The following is a 20,286-nucleotide window of genomic DNA, read 5'->3' on the forward strand; positions in this document are numbered from 1 at the left end:
TTGCAGGCAAACGCTTTAACCTCTGCGCCACCAGGGAAGCCCAGGGCCAAGGTCAAATCCCACATGTTCCAATTAGCTTCAAAGAGAAAGTCACAGCCAGTGACTGTACCTCTAACTTTGACCAGCTGTCACACAAGTGCATAGCTGGAGGTCTAAGGGGTGCCAAGCCAAGGAATGCAAATGGTGTAGCTCAAATCCAGCCCCACTCAAAGCTAATGCTAATGCCCCACTCAATGCTAATGGTGGCTGAGTGTGTCTTTGGGTGTTCCCAGTGCTGTACTCTCTTCTTTAATTGGATAGGCAGTCTTAAAAGCCCGGGAAAAGGCTTTTAGTCAAGGTTTAGAAGACTATAGATTCAATCTGCACCTCTAATTTATAAAGAGCAGTTAAAAACTGACCTACTTAACTGTCCTTACTTTCAGGAGACTGAAAAAACGTGAAGATGAGAACTGTCAGTTAGTCCTTCCTAGCAAAGAAAAATGGCAATCTGTTTTCACGAGATGTGTGCTTCTTTGGCCAGATGACTTGCATGTATTTGGTCATGTCTGAGCTTATATTCCATCCCTGAGGGGTTGGAACTCAGCTTAAAACAAAAATAAAACAAAGGCACTGGCTTCTCTTGCCTTAAGTAGGTGGGGTCCCCTATCTGGAGATGAACAGAAACTATGTGAAGAAGATAAAGGAGTCTAAAATGTTCTTTGGTCACTATTTGAATCCAAGATTCTCCTTTCTTGAATAGTACCAAATCCTTGTTAATTACAACCTAGACTATGAGTCTGTTAAAAGTTAGAAGAGGTCATTTACTTGAACAAAATCCCCTTGTTTTATAGACAAGGACATTTTGGCCCAGGAAGTTTAAATGCCTGCCAAAGTCATACAGCTAATGAATGACAGGTCTGGGAGCAGTTTTCTGAGCACTATATTTCAAATGAAAGAAGCTTGAGTTAATAATAATAACCTCAATCTAGGAAGGTTGTTGCAATCAATAACAATGAAATTCATTGCAAAGTTTTACTTAAACTCTTTATAAAACAGTATGGTTTAACACATGAAGAATGCCATTCATTTATTCAGACCTGTTCTTAATAAGTATGCATTGGAAGTATATTTTACAAAAGCTATAAATCTGGACTAACCAAAAGGGTATCCAACTTTCCTTTCTAATTGATTTACTTCTCCTTTTTCCCAGACCGTGGAGATAAAGCATATACAGTTTATTTAAGGGACTGTTTATAGACTCTTAAAACTAAAAAGGACCCCAGAAACTCGCTTTCTTTTAGTTGCTCTTAATTGAAACCATTCCAGGTGGTTGGTTGTCTGTCAATTTTTAAAGTATCTTCAAGGAGAGAAATTCCACAAGCCTCTAAAGCATATGTTAAAATGGTTAATCACCATGACTGTCAAAAATAGTATCTATGGCAAGCTGAACTTTTCCTATTTTCCTTGAAGCTCTTTTCCTCTTGCTCTGGTCCATGCACAGCAAGGTTGTGACAAACTGCTCTCTGTGAGCCTCCTCCATCAATCTGGAAAGATAATAGCTAGCTCTTTCCCAGTGTGCCAACTCCATTAGGCCACCATTTTTCTCCCAAGACTATGAAAGTACAAGACTGGTTGACATGCTCTCTTACTATGATATATAGGGAAGAATCAGTACTTAGCTCTTCTTTGCAACTTTCATTGCATGTAATGTCTGGTGAAGCTGTGTTAATTATAGAGGAACTTTTGCACTTATGCTGGGAAGATGTTTACAAAACAGATAACTGAGAAGGTGGCATGCTCTGTGCTCTAGTGGAGCTTAGGCTTGTAGAGAAATAGGAACTCATTTAGAACATTGGGTTGATCGACACAAAATAAGTGTTACCGCCCCCCCCCCCCACAAAAGAAAAAGTTATTCAGGACAGTTCTGCCTCTTAATAGGGTTAAAAATTCCCCTTGTTAAATATTCTGGCCCAGTAAAAAAGATAGTTTTGGAGGTAACATTTTTTTAAATGTTTGCATTTCAAACTAAGATCAGAAACCCCCTTCCACAGTTAGAAAAAATCCATACATTCAAAATGGATTTGAAGCAGCTTAAAATGAAGCACGCAGCCACAACAAAACTTTGAAAGGGGTAAAAACAATAATAAGAGTCAATTGACAGGGGGTAGAGGTAGGGAAGACTGCTTTCCTCTAGAAAGTATTTCAAAGGCTGTAAATGCTTAAAGCTGACTTCTTCACACACAGTAAATCTCAAGGGACAAAAAGGAAACTCAATAAAATTTGTTGACAACAGTTAATGCCTTTAAGAATAATTGGCTCAGACATGAAACAGACCATCAATGTAGCTTAGGGAGGATCTAAATGTCTCGTCTAAGTCATTGTTGGTATACATTGTATTCAGTTGAAAAGATATAAAGTTTTATCGAATAGCTGGGTAAATATGAGGCAGAAAGAATTGTCCAAAGTACCTGACAAACTTAATTCTTGATGATTCTAAAGACTAAGATCCCTAACAAGTCATGCCATTACATTCAATGGGATTCAGTTCAATTCAGTCCTGCCAGTTCAACAGTCAAACTTGAGCCACAGCTGTATCAGCCAGGCATTGAGCTAGATACTGGGATTCAATGGTAAACAATCTGGCCTTTGGTATCAAGGAGCCCATTGAGAGGGTAGATCTTGGTCACCTGATTTTAAAAATGGGAAAAGTATTTAGGAAAAGCATAAAGGATTGCATTTTTCTTCCATGATTATTTTCCTCTATGATACTTGATAATACTTTTTTTTTTTTAACCTCCTAACTAGACTGTGAGTTCCTTGAAGGCAAAGTTAATCTCTCATTCATTTCTAGGTATCTCACTCATGCCTGTACTGTGTCTTACACATAGCAGAGGTTCCATCAATGTTCTGAATTAAATGATTTAAAGGGGTTAACTTCTCTTGGGCAAAAAGGCTAGTCCAGTTGACTAGAAAATTAACAAGAATAATTTTGTGCATGACAGTTTATGTCAGACAAATAATTTACATTGTCACAGAGTGCTATAAACCAGAACTTAGGAAACCTAGACTCTCAATAATAAAACACAATTTATAAAACCACCTTCTATCCAAAGTTATATTCTATACATTAAGAGTTGCCATGTAGAACCTTCCCCTTTCAAATTATTAAGATAGAATTAAAACACATTTGTAAAATCTGATCATTTGAGTAATAGAATGCCTTCCAGTGAGTTGAAATCAGTTTCCATCATAGTTGTCCAATACCCTTAATTCTTTGTGTGAACATATATAAGTATCAAAGGGTAACTTGGGATCAAATTATTTTTTTTCTTTCTCATTTTTTTGTCATTTAACTGTAAGCATCACAGTCACAGAAAGATCCAGTTTCCATGCACTGTGCATGGAAATCCTGGAGCATGTCACATCAAATGTGGCAATTCAATCTGGCACATAACCCAAGACACTTGGGGGCTCGGCCATCACCTAGTGAACTGGATAAAAGGAAATGGCACAAATGGATTATCAAAGCAAAAAAAAAGGTCCTCTTGGGCATAATAACTGAGACCCACTTATCCATTTTTTAAAATGTGGATCAGTAGTAGCAAAGTAAAGAGTAGTGACAAGCCATCGCTGGGTGATGTTGATGTGACACATCTGCCTTCTGCCAGATATTCTGAAGGTAAAACAGGTCCTATTCGAAAAGCACTCACCAAATGAACTCATTCGTCTGCACAGAAACAGAGAATGGGATAGAATTGCTTTATTGCCAGAAAAATAAATGAACTCACTCAAAGCGTTGGCTGGAAACAGAGAGTGGGAATTTGCCCATTTAAAGAGTAGAAAGCACGTCTCACTCTCTGTCACTAGTTGTTGAAAAGCCATTTGTCACCGAATCTACAATGAGTACAGACCATCAACATGCCTATCAACTTCTTCCTTCCCTTTCTCCCTACCCATCCCAGACTGCTACACTCACAGACACCTCCTTCCAGTCTCTCTCTCTCACACACACACCTTCCTGGGAAGAAGAGAGAGACTGGAAGTGTGTGAGTCATCACAGGAGCTATTCAAAGCCTAGTGGGTAACTGAGGTAAGCTGTCTACACTTAAGCCACATGAACCTCTAAGAATGATTCACGGTCCTGAAGACCTGAGTGTCAGTTTCCTGAAACTCTCTAAACTTGCAAAGAATTAAACAGAACGAGCATCTGGCTTTCCATCACTCAGTGTCCTGTAACATACATGAGCCAGATGCCTCTGAGGTGTGTTCTCTAAGTGATCCATTCCCTCAAGCAGCAGGGACTCCCGTGTGTGTTTATTATTTATCCGCAAGCATGGACTTGCTGTCTACTTTTTATTGACTGTTGACTTTTTAATCACCTGAGACCTACTTATGCGATAAGTGACCTTGCACTTGTCAGAAACCCTTTTCCAGATGGAGACATCACTGGAGAGCCCCAGAGAAGGGTGACATCAAAGGAAGGCAACAACAAAGCCTCAAGGTCAGTGTGAACGGAGGGCAAATGAACTCAGCACTTCAGTTTGCATTGAGCAAGAGCCTGTGTCTTTGCAAATGTGCCTTTCAGCGACTTTCACCTTCTGTCTGTTCGGGGTGATTTCATATCACATGGAGACATCTGGGATGTGCCCCTTTGCCAAGTCCACCTTCCTAGTTTCCTCCAAGTGACCTGGCACTTAAAACATCCCTACACGTTCACATACGTTGCTATGTGCACCCACAGATCTGGAAAACCAAAACCTCAACCCCCCAGGGCCATTTTGTCCTGTCTTTTCCCCGGAAGGAATGGAATAGTGAGGGCAGAGCAGAATAGTTGCGGGAAAGCCTAGCGGGAAGTAGTTAAAAGACAAACTGCTAAAGAGGAAAATTCCATCCAAAATCTGCAAAACGTGCCACGGCCCCGCTGAAACACTAGGCTCGCATTAAGGTGAGGAATCTCGGAGGCTGAGGACGGCTGCCAGCCACAGGCAGTCATTCAGTTCTTCGCACACTCCCGGCAGTTGTAAATCCACAGAGCAGCGAGAGGGAGGCTACTTACTGAAATAAAAGCCCCTGTCTCCGCACACGAACTGGAGAGCATCCACCAACTCAGCCCCGCAGAGGGTCTCGGGTCCCGCCGTGGCAGAGCTGGTGAAGGCGAGCAAGCACAGGGCCAGATAGAAGAGATGCGAGGAGGATGTGATGGGCATCTTCACCTGCTGAAAAAGCAGAAGGAGGGTCATCTTCCTCCTGGGTCCTTGCCAGGGGAGTGGGGGCAAGTCAAGGGTGTCTTTACCCCAGCTCTGCATTCCTGTTATTAATCAAAACTATGCCCTCAGGAGTGCAACAAGGTGTGTGAGTGACCTCTGAGCAGGTCTTGGCATCATGCTATCTGAGTTTAATCCTCTTGCTACTGTGAAACCTTGGGGAAGTCCTTCTTGAACCCTTTCTTTATGGGTTCCTATTACAATTCAATGAGATAAATGTCCTGAAACATTTAATGTGTGAAGGTGAAAGATGCTTTTATTGCACACCACTCAGAGATCCTGGTAAACCGCTGGAATCATCAAAGGTTAATTTGTGCTCAGTCCAGACTTGGCACCAGATATGTTTTATTAATTTAAATTCTCTCAAATTGGCCATCCACAGATGGCATGTGCATCCATTACTGACCAGAATATTAAATTAACCAGAACGTCATTCCCCAGCTACTGATTAAAGAGAATTTACTGCAGCTGAAAAAGAACTTGTGAAAATACTATATATCATTATAGCTTTTTTTTTCTACTTAAGAGAGGCAGAGACAGAATCAGAGGGAGAGAAAGAGAGACTGAGAGATTTCTTACCTGAAGAACATCAGCAGTTAACAACTACAAGTAAAAGTTAAAAACCAGGAACAGGAAACATCTGAGAATTTCAGAATGAAACTGGTGTATGGCAAGTAAACCCGACTCCTTTTGCATTCTAAAGCCCCTTGTGTCAAGCTCAATGTCAGATCAACACACGTGTAGGCAGTGCCTTCCACGAACAGGGAACTGGGCTCAAAACCTGCAAAAGTCTTTTTTTTTTAAGTCTCAGGAATTCTGACTTCATCTGTTGGAGGGACTTAAGTGTCACTGTATCCTTTTTATAGCAGAGACCCCTGGTTGGCTTGACTTAGCCAGTGACAGACAGCCAACTGTCAGCCCTGCCAGAGGCAGGATTCCTGTGGCTCAAGTCTCCATCCTCGCTCTCAGCAGTGAAACAATGCAAAGGTGATCATTAAGTTTTTCCACATTGCTACTTGTGGCACAAAGATGTGGTTTCTTCTAGGAAGCCTCCCAAGGTGAGTAGCTTTATCCCTCTCAGATGCATTTACTTTCAGCAGCATCAGCAGAGTCAGTGACAGGATGTTAAATCAGGGACCCTATCAAAAGGTCATAGAGTTAAACTGGAAACTATCATTATGAAAAGAGGCTTTTCTGAACCTCCCAGTGGTGGCAGGTCCATTCAACTCCATCACTTTCAAAGAAACAGGATCAGTCATTTATTTTCCGACCACCTTCCTTGCCCTCCCTGGACTCTTAATGGCTCTCTACATCAGTGGCAAAGTTTGCTCCATCACTGTAATTAAGATTTCCATTTTTGTGGCCAGACTTTAAGTTCAGCAATTGGGGAAAAGCCTAAACCCCTGATTCTCGTTAACACAATGTAAATATTTAGTTAATGCTTGTGAAACAGTTGAAGATGAAAAGCGTCCTCTATTTGCAAATCATCATAAATAATAGACATAAAATAGAAGAGGAGGTGAAAGCTTGATGGAGAATTTCTTCCATTTTCTCCATAGGACCTGTTCATGGAAACCCTCCACCCCCACATAGCCAAAGCCACAGGGACTGCTAGAAACAAGTTGTCATCCAATCCTCATCTTTCTTAGTTATAAAATAATTGGTGGGAGTTTTCCCTTTCAGTATTTCCAGTGGAAATCTCAACAAGTCCAAGCCAACTGGACTTCCTTGCCCTTTTCAAAAGAGAACACTCATAATTGATCTTACAGAACATGCCCCACGCTCTGGCAACCAGCCAGTTCTAGAACGTATGTTATTTTGCCAGTCCTATTTCTCCATTGCTCCCTTCTCTATTGAGTTAATGGTGAAGCTTAAGGCAAAGCACCTGCAACTGTAGATGCATTCAGGTTCTTCAGTTGTTGTGAAATCCAGGGGAAAAGGAACTCAACTTAAAGCCTTAGGGAATTGAGAACTTCATTAGATGTCAACATTATACTTTTAATAGCTATTTCTTTTGTGTAACACATTTAAACTCAGCAATACCTATCAGTCTCTAGCATTTAAGAATTTAAGATTTATTTTTTACAGATTTCCCTCTTTTGTTTCTTCCTTTTTTCTGCTTTTTGCTGAGTTATGTTCTCAGATAAATATCAGCACTTATAGTTCTAGGACAAGATAGAACCTCTAGTGCATTTTCTTTTAGTTCAGGAAACAGTCCATCACACCCACAGAGAACCAGAGAATTTATCACATTATGTTCCCCCAAAAGAAAACAATAAAGAACTTGCTTAGGAATTAAAAAGTTTGAAATGAGTGGCCCCATATGTTCATCATTTCCTTGGCCTTTTATTTTTCTAAACACAAAAGAAATGAAGAGAGAGAAAGGAGAGATCTGAAAGAAAGACATGAAAGAAGAACTAGAAAGAGAAGAGAGAGAAAAAAAATTCCAGAGCACTCTTTCTCAAAAACCATTGACAAATCCAAAATTTTAAAAACCTTTCTTTTTATCTTAAATAAATGGAATATCAATTGGTTCCAGATGTCTGGGTTATAATAAAAATGCCCAGCAAAATTTGAGGGCAATAGTCATAAGAAAATACTCACTGTAGGTGTAACCATTTTTGTTTGTTCCAGATCTTTTACAGCAGGTCAGGGTGGGTATTATGAGACTGATGTGAATAGAAAACTGAGGACTTAAAAACATGTGCTGCTTTGTGGGTGGGGTTTGTGAAAGCATCTAGTTACATTTGGACACCCAGGCAGGTATGCTATGAGCCTGGGTAAACTGCCTTTTGTCCATTCAGACAATAAACAAATTGCACGGCTGGGATTTGAGTCAATCTTCTCTTCCCAATCAAGCCACCGATTTCCATCGTGTGCCTATTGTAGCCGTCCTGGACAGGGGCCGAAACTCCAGTCCTCCCCTGTGCCCTCTTCCCTCTGACTCAAACACTTGGAAATATCTTGAGACTCACAGTACAATCAGCTTGTGAGCTCTGCCTGGCAGACACCTTTACTCATTGAATTACATTTGAAAGAACCACGTAGCTCCCTGAAACCACTTCCTGCTCCAAGTACAGGAAAAAGCAACAACTTATGGCTAGCTAGCTCTACTTCTGAAAAGTTCAGCATACACAGCATGGAAAGTTCATTTGGAGTTTTCCAAACTTGTAATTAATGCAGAGATAACACCACACAGCCCCTTTTAGGATCGTCTAAGTAGGGAGACAAAATCCCCAGCTGTCAGACCATATAGCATATGTGTATACTGACTTCATTTCTTTTAAAAGCAAGGTAGCCAGTGTGCATCTTGGCATCTCAAGGGCGGCAGGATCAGGTGCCCGACAAGGATGTATTCTTAACTCCTAAGCCACTGACTTGACTAAGAAAAGTCGTAGTGGTGGAGTACTTGAAAGCGGCAAACGAGTGCTGGACTAAGCGGTAGGGACGTATCATGAATTGAGCCCACAGGCAATTGCATCGGGGAGCCAGTGACAGCAGCTTAAAAATGCTTGCAAATTGGAAAAATACAAGTCTTGAAAGATATAATTTTGCTGAGAATGGAAACTTGAACTAGGGCCAGTTATTGGAAAGGCGAAGTCAGTGCATTGACAACGCTAGCCAAATTTACCTAAAGAGACTTTACAATCCCAAATACAAAATCCGCGTTTTACAACACAAAACCCCAAGTCCAAACTTCGCCCCTGAGAGTCCTCTTCAAAAGAAAAAACTTGGAATAGCAGTTGCTAGAAAGTTTCCGCTTTCCATATACAGTGTGCATTTGTTTAAATTATCCGAATATGCAAGGTCAGCAGGAGTTCTTAAGGAGTTCTTTTTCAGAAGAGCAAATGAAACTTCACTCTAACTTTGACTCTCTGGGCATAAGTGCAGAGAGTTCCGGGACCTTAGCTCCAAAGATCATATTTAAAAGCTTTAATATCATTTAAAACGTAACTCTTTGTATGTGGCATGCCTTGTAATCAAAAGTCCTGGCAAGTTACACACACACACACACACACACACACACACAACCACACACAGTCCTACATACACATGAACATGGTCTTAAAAATAAAACATCTGCACCTGCAAAAAAAATCCAAAAGTTCATATCCATGCCCTATAGCCCTTAACCATAGACAGGATTTAAAGGAATATTCTATAATGACACCACTCAAGCCCTGAAGAAGTGGAGGATTTAGCATAAGTACCTTGCAATAGTTTTTACTCATACAGATATCTGTGCAAAGGCATTTATCTCCCGGAGCTATTTTTTCAGATCCCACAGAATTGCATATTCAGCAATTTATAAATAACTCCCAGTGCCGAAACAATGAAAATTCTAAAGTGAAGAACATTTCTAAGCAGAAGCAAACAGTACACAATTTAAAGAAAATTCCCCAATGACTTCAAAGAGTAAGAAATATTTACCTTCAAGAAATCACAAAAGCAGCACTTAAATAATTGGGTTGGAAGACTGCTGATTTTTCCCATTGCTTCTGAAGTGCAAAGTCTGGAAATGAATTGGTTAGCAGGAATAATGAGGCAAAAAGAAATCCAGGGAGATGGGAGATGTTGAGAGCAATGTCACATTTCAATTTTGAGGACTTTATTCCATTGCGCAGGCTCTATCTGCTCTGAATTTAGCAGTGACAGTGAGATTTAGCAAACAGAAGAGGGATTTAGAGAAAATCCTCACATTTATCTACAAAACACAGACACTGTAGACAGGAAACAGCTGGGGGAACGCTTGCCTTCTCTCTCTCTCCCTCTTCTGGCAAAGTTATCGAGTAAGGACTTTTTTGGGCATGGTGACAAATAACATCATACCTTTGCATTTTAAAACTAGAGCACAGAAGCATTTTTTTCCCTTAAAAGAATGTGTGTTAGTGACAAGAGGAGCAGACATTAAAATACTGATGCTGTCCTCTGATTAACTTTCTACCGGGCATGAAGACACACACATCTGCTAATACACCTTACCCGTATGAAAGGAATATTCGTGGAGGATGGGCGAGCAATTTTATATTCCAGAGCCAACACAAAATTTAAAAAACAAGAAATGAAAAAAAGACCATCTCAAGCATACTCTATGATTTTAACCCTCAAACGACTGGGGTAAACTAGAATGGAAGACAGCGCTGGGATGACCCCTTGTCCTGGTTGCCAAGTGAGGGGAATGATCTCATTTCCTAGAACCTGGAAAGGGGCAGGCAGCTTTGTAATTGGCTCCCCTCAGGACACTGTCTCATGCTTTTTGCCCACGACAGGGCAAAGATTTTGCTGAGCTGTAAAGCCAACTGAAAAAATAAAATCAAATCTTTTTCTTCCTTCCTTCTACTCTGCTGCTTGGCCCCCACCCCGACCCCCACCCCACCCCAGGGGAAGGGCATCTGAGGGGCAAATGATTTTTCCATTGTTCATATTTTTCTGCATAACTTGAACCTGTGTGTGTGTGTGTGTATTTGTGTGTGTGTGCACATGAGTGCATTTTCTTTCCCCCATTTTTGTGTATTCTAAATAACACCAGCTGGCTAGCAATACCCTCTCAAGGGTTATGATGTCATTCAAATCTCTCAGCTGGATGAGTGGCCAGCAACATGGTCCAAGCCAGCTGTTTTGCTATTTATAATGTATATTTGCCTTTGCCATTGAGGATCAAGTTGTGATCTTTTGTCGATAGAGTTTGTACCAATTTCTCATCAGTTTTGTGAAGGAGGAGATAAGAAAGTGGATTATGAAATAAGATTGCAAAAACCCAGGTTAGACATCCCACTTTTCCTGGGGTCTATTGGGGCATGGTTTTCTGGAATGGTGGGAATAGCCTGGATGTTGTATTTCTCCCTCTTGATTCTCAGGGGACACAGTGATCCTGACACTTCGACTAAAAACAAAGGTTTGCTTGAAACTCTTGTCTGGGTCTTTATGGCCATGGCCAGGAAGTTGTTTGCAGAGGTGGGTGCCCTCAAAGGAAAACCTGATTGGTTTTGAAAGGGGGTTGAGTTTACTCAAGCCTTCTCTGTGATTAAATGTGGGGCAGTGTGTACCTTTGAGAAAGACAAGTTAGACATGAGAAGTGATGCCGTTTCAATGCACTATATTCAGCATTCAGTGAGTACGTTCCTACTGTGTGCCCAGTTACACACATCACAGGGGCTTTCAACCAAGTGGCAGAGACAGAGAGGAAAACAGCACTGTCATGTGGTGGGATGTGTGCTTTTAAAAATATGAAAAGTGCACACTCTCTCTGGAAAGACAGGGAAGTGAAACTACTGAGGATCCAGGATGGGGGAGGAGGGGTGTGTCATGAGAGGCTTTGAAATGCAAAGTTGGGAAGTTTCAGGGGATGTGTTTTGACCTGAAGAGTCTAGAGATATGCATCATCAAGAGGTAGGCTGGGGAGAATCTTCAGGTGTGGGGGCAAGTCCTGTACTTTGAGAAGAATCCAAGACCTCCTTTAATGAGCCCCGCTTCATGCATTTAACTTAGGAATTGCTCACTAAAAATCTGGGGTTTGGGTTATTTTTTTAATTTCCTTCACCTTTAGCACATCACACCTTTTGTGAAAAAAGCCCAGCCTCCTCTCATAGACTTTGAAGATGCAGATTGCCTCACAGGTTGAAAGATCTCCGATTTCCATGCCTGCAGAGTCTTGGCAACGAGTGCCTCGCTCCACTGCTGGGCATCTTCACCTGTAGAAGGCCATGGCGTTCCCATTTAGTTTTCACTTGTTTGAATCATTCCAAGGTGTCCTGGGAGCTCACTGCCCTCTCCAAGGCTTCCCCCTGGTCTGATGTGCTATCCTGGAATGCCGTGTGCACAGATCACCTTATCGCCAACCATTTCATGGGAAAGGCTGCTTTGGGAGACAGAACACACGCCGTTCCATCTGACACAGGTCTCCTGCGCTACCGACACACTGACTCACAGTCTCTTGGTTTTATAACCCCAATTACCCTTAAAGGATAATTGGGTTTTAATTTATGTCCTAGTTTTTATGTCACAATCAAAAGAAAACTGAAATTTCAGTGAGTCGTAATTATCATCAGCTGTACTGTGGAAACATTCCGATGTGAGCTCTCAGTTTCCAATAGGGAAAGCAATTTCCTGAAGTGATTATTGTACACTTCAGTGCAGAGAATGGTCTAGATTTCTGGGTAGGGTGAGCCAGCAACAGAGCAATCATTCCTAAGGAAATGACCATTTTCTTGGCTAATTCCAGGAGTCAACCTGAAAGCCAAAGGGCAATAAATGTGCCACGTGATGACTCTTTAACGACTGAGTCTGCACCTGTTTAGGAGAAAAAGAGATGAAGGCACCTATTACCAGAGGGTCCAAAGTGGTAGTAAATCTAATCCTCAGGAAGAGTTCAGATCAAGAGGCCCTACTGGAGAGAAACATACAGGGTTGTTCTAAAATTACTGAATGATTATGTCGTCTCCCGCCTGGAACAACCTGACAGATATGGGAATGGTGTGCCACCAAAATAGCAAGGATGTGCTCATATCATGAGAACATCCACTCCTGGAAATGCAGAGATTCACAGCTTCACCTTTTGCATTGTGCAATGCCTGTGGGCTATAAATAACTCTCCCCTAAAGCCTTCTTCTTGAGTAGTATATTTGCATAAAGCTGCAATCTCAGAAGACTTCTGACACCTTTCTTTAAAAAAAAAAAAAGTTGTTCATCTCCTTAAAGCACAGGCTGACTGAGATTCACAGAAATGGGAGGTGCTGGACCCTCCACACTTTTTGCTTGAGCCACGTTTCCAGTCTTCCCCATGTCATCTGCAGAGCTGCCCATTCAAAAAGTAATCTCCTATCCACGTGCAATGGGGAAGACTTACAGCTTTTTTCATGGATGTCTGTGCTGACTCCTGAGAAAAGCTCAGGATGGGTATCTGGAGGTAATAGGACTTTGGAACCAAATAAAGGGTGAGGTGTAAGGTTCTGGGGCCATCCAGCAGGCAGAGAACTTGGGGTCAACTGCTGGACCTATCTCTTGGCTCACGGATTGTGTGGCAGGTTGGTCTGGGAGTGTATGGTCCAGTTTCTGAGATCAAGATCTTGTCAATTCAGAATGTAAAACTCTGAGGAAAAGGCTGGGCCTCAAAAATACAACATGCTGCTGAACAAGGGGACTAATGTCAGCACCAGAACTGCTCAGAAGCAGCTCTGTGAGCCCGCAGAAAAATCTTCAGCTCCAAGGAACTGCTTTAAATCCTTAGAGGCGCTTTTCCCCCACAGCTAGGGAAAACAGTAATAGGGAGAAGAAATCCTCCCACTAGAGAAATCAATGCTTTCTTTTCAACATCAAACTTGGATCTTATTTCTTCTAAAATGTCAAAAGGGCAAATGCTGAGAACAGTCAGAAGCAAAACTTCTGTGGTTTGGGGAGCAAAAGAATTCTCCGTAATGGCAGACGAGGAGTCACTGCATGGGGCGAGGATGGCCTGGTGGAGGGAGAGAACCAAGGGCTCACCACAACTGCCCCAAGTTGAAAAGAAAGTAAGGAAAGGAGACACCAGTTCCAAATTTCTGGGGCAAGTACCCAAAGAGCGCTTTCTTTTGGAATCGAAAAATGTGCGCGCCCTCTAGTGGACTGTGGGGAAACTGCTACCTCAATCTTAACCGTTGATGCGTGGAGTTTGGTAGGCGTGGGGCGTTTTGAAAAGTTCTGGGTTCAAATATACTTTAAATTGCACTAATCTTTTGAAACAAATAAGCTAGGTATTTAATTCACTCTAGTTTTTTAAAAGATAAGGGTACTAAGAGAAGAAGAAAAGATGATAAACTTTATGAGAGCACGGATGCCATCTCCTTGACTCTACTCCCGGTGCTTACTCTTGGGCTCCAAATAAGATTTGTTGGTTGAATCCAAGTCTGGAAAATAATGATAATGAAGGTAAACTATTTCACATAAACAGGCAATAAACTCTCTGAGAGCGAAATAACCAATTTCTCCATTTTATAAATAAGAAAAATGAGGGGTAGGGGAGTGGTGAATAGAAAAGAGACTTGTAACAAATCTAGATTGCACACTGAGCTCAAATCCAGCCCCTTAGTCTGTCCTCCGCTGTTTCTTCCAAGCAGGGTTCAAAATGTGGGTTTAACACTGATGGTCAAAGACATGGCGTTAAAGAATCACGTAAGAGTGGAAGTGGTTCCTTTTTTAGTTCTCTTTCTAGCCTGAATTTGCTGAGGGAAAAGTCTCAGTTTGGTAGGTATCTGTCTTCAGTGCCTGACAGTTACGAATCACTTTTTTTTTTTTTTTTTGACAAAACAACAAACAGACAAAACAAAAAAAAAAGAATCTTAAGTCACAAGTCTTTGCATGCAGTGGTGTTATTCATAATTTAATAATACTGTTTTGTTTTATGTTGTTCCTTTTCAATAATACTTTCTATTTAGGACTAGTGGTGCTGGTTTTGAAGTAGGTATTTTAAAGCTTAGTTTTAAAATATGTATTTCTAAGTCTTAAAAAGTCAAGTTAAGAAAAGATATTTTTAAAGTAAGTAAATTATGTTACAAATGGCAGACAGTTACGATAAAAAATGGTGTACTTGGTGTTTGAATTCCGATGTTTGGGCATCATTGTTGTGTAACGGGCTATGTATTAGGAAAAAACAAAAAGCAACATAGCCACAGTGAAAAAAGCAGGGAACAGAAACCCTGTATATAAAACATGCCACCCTATAAATGTATTAATTATGTTTCCTGAGGTATGAGTTCATGTCCAAGGTAATAAAAACAGTAAAGTCTCTTTCAGGCAGAGGAAACATGTTCCATGGAAGTGAGGAGATTCTCAGTGTTGTTGTAAATATGTATTTATTTATTCGACTGCACTGGGTCTTGGTTGCAGCCTGAGAACTCTTAGCTGCAGTATGTGGGCTCTAGCTCCCTGACCAGGGATTGAACCTGGGCCCCCTGCATTGGGAATGCAAAATATTAGTCACTGGACCATGAGTGACAACCCTCCTAGTGTTGTGATGTGGGAGCTAAGGCTGAGGGCATGCTCTCAGACTCCTGCATTGTGGAGGCCTTTTTGGTCTCTCCTTTCCCCATCAGTAGCCTTCACAGACCCGCAAGAATAGAAAACAGTCTAATTCCCTCATGATTCCCTTGTAAACAAAGATCTGTATGTAACTGAATCTGTGATTAATTCTGGGAATGGCACAGTGCCTCAAAGTAAATAGGCACCAGCAGACCCGGGTTACATTATAACCCAGGTCAATCTGAGTAGTGCTGGGTAAAGGGGAACGAAGGTGGAGACTGATCACCCAATAGTCTTGCCAGAGATTCCATTTTGAATGGTTTAACTGCGGTGTTTATCTTTGATAAGCAGATTTTAATGGAAAAAATGAAATGATTACACTTGATAAAGATTCTCCACAATAAAGGTTGAGGCAAAAAGATCTTATTTCTGGTGAACCCTGAACTTCCTGGAAAAGCTGGTTCATTAGAGCATCCCACTCTTTGGGTCAATTAAGGCAGTTTTATCATCCCCTTTGAGAGCAGGCCACACAGCCTCCAGCCTCGATTCTTTACTTGAAGGTGGCTGCTGAGAAATGTTTCAGATTGCTTCCTGTGAGTGTTCCTGAGTAAACAGAAGTGTGAGTAATCAATTGAGGAGGAGACACAGAATCCAGGGGAACCCTTGGAAATGACCCATTTGGGGAGCATATATCCTTGGAGACTGTACCTCATCCTCTACCCAACACAGACCCTTGAGGGTTCAGTGCCGTAGAAACGCACACTTTACTCCTTTTTATAACACCTTGGTAAAGCCCTCAGTTTCTTCCAGAGCTCAGAATAAATCTTTAAACCCAGTTACATTACTCAGAGTTCTCCAGAACAACAGAATAAATAGGATCTATCTACATATCTATCTGTCTCCTCTCTCTTTTTAAATTTAATTTTTATTGATGCTAAAGGTAAAGAACCTGCCTGCCCATGCAGGAGACATAAGAGACGCAGGTTTGATCCCTGGGTTGGGAAGATCCCCTGGAGAAGGGTATGGCAACCCACTCCAGTATTCTTACCTGGAGAATCCCATGGACAAAAGGAGCCCGGCCCGGGATACAGTCCATAGGGTCGCAAAGAGACGCAACTGAAGCAACTTGGCACCGCACAGCACAGAGTTGATTTACAAAGTTGTGTTAGTTCCAGGCGTACAGCAAAGTGACTCAGTTATACATATATCCATTGTTTTTCAGATTATTTTCCCATTTAGGTTATTATGGAATACTGAATAGAGTTTCCTGTGCTATAGAGTAGGTCCTTGTTGATTATCTGTTTTATGTATAATAGTGTGTATTTATTAACCCTTCTCTTGATCAATATATTTTAAGGAATTGGCTCAGGTGATTGAGGAGGTTTAGCAAGTCCAAACTCTTCAGGATAGGCCAGAAGGCTTGAGACTCGGGAAAGAATTCCAGTTTGAGTCCTAAGGTGGTCTGCTGGCAGAATTCCCTCTTCTTTCAGGGTGATTGGTCTTTTTCTATTAATAAAGTGACTAACTAGATGAGGCCCATCTTTATGGAAGATAATTTGCTTTACTCAAAGTCTACTGATTTAAATGTTAATCTTATCTAAAAACATCTTCACAGAAACATCTAGAATGTTTGCTCACACATCTGGGTACTGTGGGCTGGCCAAATAGACCCATATAGTTAACCATCACATAAGTGGTTCTCAAAATGTATACTCACTAGCCCTCCCTCACAAAAACTGAGCAATCAGGATAGTTACAGAAAAGAAAACTCAATCAATTTCATCTCCCAATCCTCAGTTTTCCTCCCGTACTTTAAACTTCAGATCTTGAGCTTACTGTTCTTTGGTGGTTGCCAAAAAGAAGTCACAGCAACCTTGCCTTGACTATATCATTAATATTTTATGACTCTGTTCATTGGTGACAAGTTTTGTTTTTCCCTCCCGCTAAGGGAACAAGTGTACACGTGACGCTCGTGCACATCCACACTCCGGCCACTCAAACACATGCATAGTCACACATGTGAACATCTGCGCTTAACTTCTCCAGATAATAAGAAGTGTGTTCATTCCCTTACTTGAAAAATTGCAGTTTTGATCAACAGAAAGAAGTTTCAGGCATAAGGTGGTGTTTGAAGTAGGGTGATGTCCTGCTTTTTGGCAAATGGAAGAAGTTTCTTTCCCACATGCTTTTGTCCTGAGAGACCCACTCTATGCCTGGTCTAATGGGGGTCACATGACCCTTTGAGTAGCAGGATGACAAGTGATTTTAACTTTTTATTTCATACTTTTCTGCATTTTCTAGTTATCATTTCTATTTAGCAGGTGTTACTTTTATAGTCGACAGTTGTTAAAAACATCATTGAATAGTGCTATCTGTCCTTAGTATTAACTGAAAATGTAGCTTATACATGTGTGTTTATGTGGATGTATGTTTAGTGACTTAGTTACCTCTTTATTCTTCAAAGCTTAAACCTCTATGCTTAACAGCTCTGACTTGGCTTGTTTATGTGGCATCCGCACACACTTGCTCATCAAACCTCACCCTCATTTCTCCCACTTTCCTTTGTCATATCTTTGTCTTTGAAGTTCAGCTCTTCCTCTCAATTTGCCCAGCATTGTTCTAGATTGGATTGATGAATCCCTGGATTATTGCATGGGCTTCTAACCAGCCTTCCCTCATTGAAAGAAAGTGAAAGTGATAGTCTCTTAGTCGTGTCCTACTCTTTGCAACCCCGTGGACAGGCTCCTCTGTCCATGGGATTCTCCAGGCAAGAATACTGGAGTGGGTTGCCACTCCCTTCTCCAGGGGATCTTCCCAACCCAGGAATTGAACCCTGGTCTCCTGCGCTGTAGGCAGATTCTTTACCATCTGAGCCACCGACGAAATCTAGCCAATTCAGTTAGCTAGAATCATCTTCTTTAAACACCACTTTCATGTTACACCTCCCGAGAGTCCCTTGGTCACATCTAAGTCCCCTCCTGCCATTCAAAACTCAGCCATTCTTACTCAGCAGTCTTCTCTCTTGCTAATACCTATCATGGCTTCTTCACAGCCCTGTGATTGTTCACCTGTACATCCCTTGCCCCAGCCTAGTGTTTGGTCTTTAACTGGTTCTTACTAAATATTTGTTAATTAATAATGATAAATGGAAACAGTGACAGGCTGTATTTTCTTAGGCTCCAAAATTACTGCAGACATTGACTGCAGTCACGACATTGAAAGACACTTGCTACTTGGAAGAAAAGCTATGACAGACCTAGACAGCATATTAAAAAGAAAAGACATCACTTTGCTGACAAAGATCTATCTAGCTAAAGCTATGATTTTTCCAGTAGTCATGTATGGATGTGAAAGTCGGACCATAAAGAAGGCTGAGTGCTGAAGAATTGATGCTATCGAATTGTGGTCCTAGAGAAGACTTGAGAGTGCCTTGGACTGCAAGGAGATCAAATCAATCAATCCTAAAGGAAATCAGTCCTGAATATTCATTGGAAGGACTGATGCTGAAGCTCCAATACTTTGGCTACCTGATGCGAAGAGCGGACTCATTTCAAAAGACCCTGATCCTGGGAAAGATTGAGGGCAGGAAGAGAAGTGGGCAACAGAGGATGAGATGGTTGGATGGCATCACTGACTCAATGGACATGAGCTTGAACAAACTCTGGGAGATGGTGAAGGACAGGGAAGCCTGGTGTTCTGTAGTCTATGGGGTCCCAAAAGTCAGACCCCTCTGAGAAACTGAAGAACAACAACAAATTATTGAGTATATATTATATTCAATTCTTTATTTTATATTATTTAATGATTTCACTTAATTCTCACATACCTCAATTTCCACTTTTGTTTTAAAGTGCCTGCTGCTGTTTTGGAAGCATGTCAGATTCTCAAAAATATTTGTTGGGTGAATGAAGAGAAAATTGAGCTGGGAAAAGTTAAATGATTTACCTGATGTCTGATGGTTAGTAAATTACAGAGCCAGGATTCAAATTCAGTTTGGTCTAATACACATCACTGCATGGTAGATGGGTAATCTCTTTCAATATTTTGTTGTACTCCCTCCAACATTCCCCACAGTACAATGTTGGACTTTCACCTGTATTCACTAAGGGGATGATTAATTCTAAACATGAGCTTAGAATAATTGTGAAGTTCACTTTCAAAACAGGCAACCTGAAAATTTCAGAGATGAGCACTTAGGATGGAGTCTGGTTACAGCCATGTTTGGAGCATTTTAGGGTTGCAGCTATGTTAGGAACATTTTAGGGGGAACTATCAATGAGAGACTATACTTACTGGTCCTCATTCCTACCATTTCTAGCCTTCACTACTACCTCAGAATACATAGAGAGGAAATCAATTCCCTGCAGATTTTTCTCTGTACCTTGCTGCTTTTAATAAAGCAAAGTAAGCAACCAAAGCTGCAGGAAGAGACAGTTACTCTCCAGAAACAAGATATACAAGAGTCTAAGCCAGAAGCAGGCAGAGCCTGTTTCATAAGCGGAAAGCCACTTATCCTCTTCAATCACAGTGAGAACAAAGGACAGATTTTCTGGGGTGTAGTGTTCCTAGAGTTTGCGATGTGGGCAATGGCAGTAAAATCAATTCACACTTTGCAAACATCAATCAACTGAACCGCACTGTGATTTAGATAAACTTTGTTCTGATGAGACATAAAGACTTTGACCTTTCCCACTCTGTGACAATTTATGCTCTACTTCTTAGAGTCCTGGAGGCTAGGGCAAGCTCAGTCTTTGGTGTCTATACTTCCTCAGGTTAGGGAAGACTCTACAGGTTGTTGTGGAAGAAATGACATATAAATCCACTCTCAATTTGCCTTAGAACTGGTACAGCTTGGGGGTTCTCAAAAGCTATTGCTTTGCCTGTCTGGCAATTCCCAAATGGAACTATGATAGACTGGGGACAGTTCCTAAAGTCTTACTGACTTTGCTCCAATTCAAGATAGGATGGTTTGACCAGATTATATTCTCACTGACTAGTATTTTAGCCTTTTGCTCTCAGTCATCCTTTGCATTCGTTTTGTTTTACTGCT

The 20,286-nt window shown here is 41.2% G+C and overlaps 1 protein-coding gene across 9 annotated transcripts in view; it reads right to left on the reverse strand.

Moving 5' to 3' along the window:
* IGF1 (insulin like growth factor 1) overlaps positions 1 to 10,027 on the reverse strand; it is an 80,954-nt gene extending 70,927 nt beyond the window's left edge. Inside the window, exons 1-2 of one of the 9 annotated variants that reach the window (XM_061417107.1) lie at positions 9,675 to 10,017; positions 5,036 to 5,192 (exon numbers count right to left, since the gene is read on the reverse strand). In XM_061417107.1, the coding sequence (XP_061273091.1) occupies positions 5,036 to 5,192; positions 9,675 to 9,737 (220 nt within the window). In that variant the 5' untranslated portion in view covers positions 9,738 to 10,017. Of the gene's footprint in view, positions 1 to 5,035; positions 5,196 to 7,847; positions 7,991 to 9,674 lie in introns of those variants that run through there. The other 8 variants (XM_061417106.1, XM_061417109.1, XM_061417110.1 and 5 more) reach the window with 8 other exon arrangements.
* Between the last annotated feature and the right edge of the window lie 10,259 nt (positions 10,028 to 20,286).

Source organism: Bos javanicus, chromosome 5 (assembly GCF_032452875.1).
Source record: "Bos javanicus breed banteng chromosome 5, ARS-OSU_banteng_1.0, whole genome shotgun sequence".
NCBI lineage: Eukaryota > Metazoa > Chordata > Mammalia > Artiodactyla > Bovidae > Bos > Bos javanicus.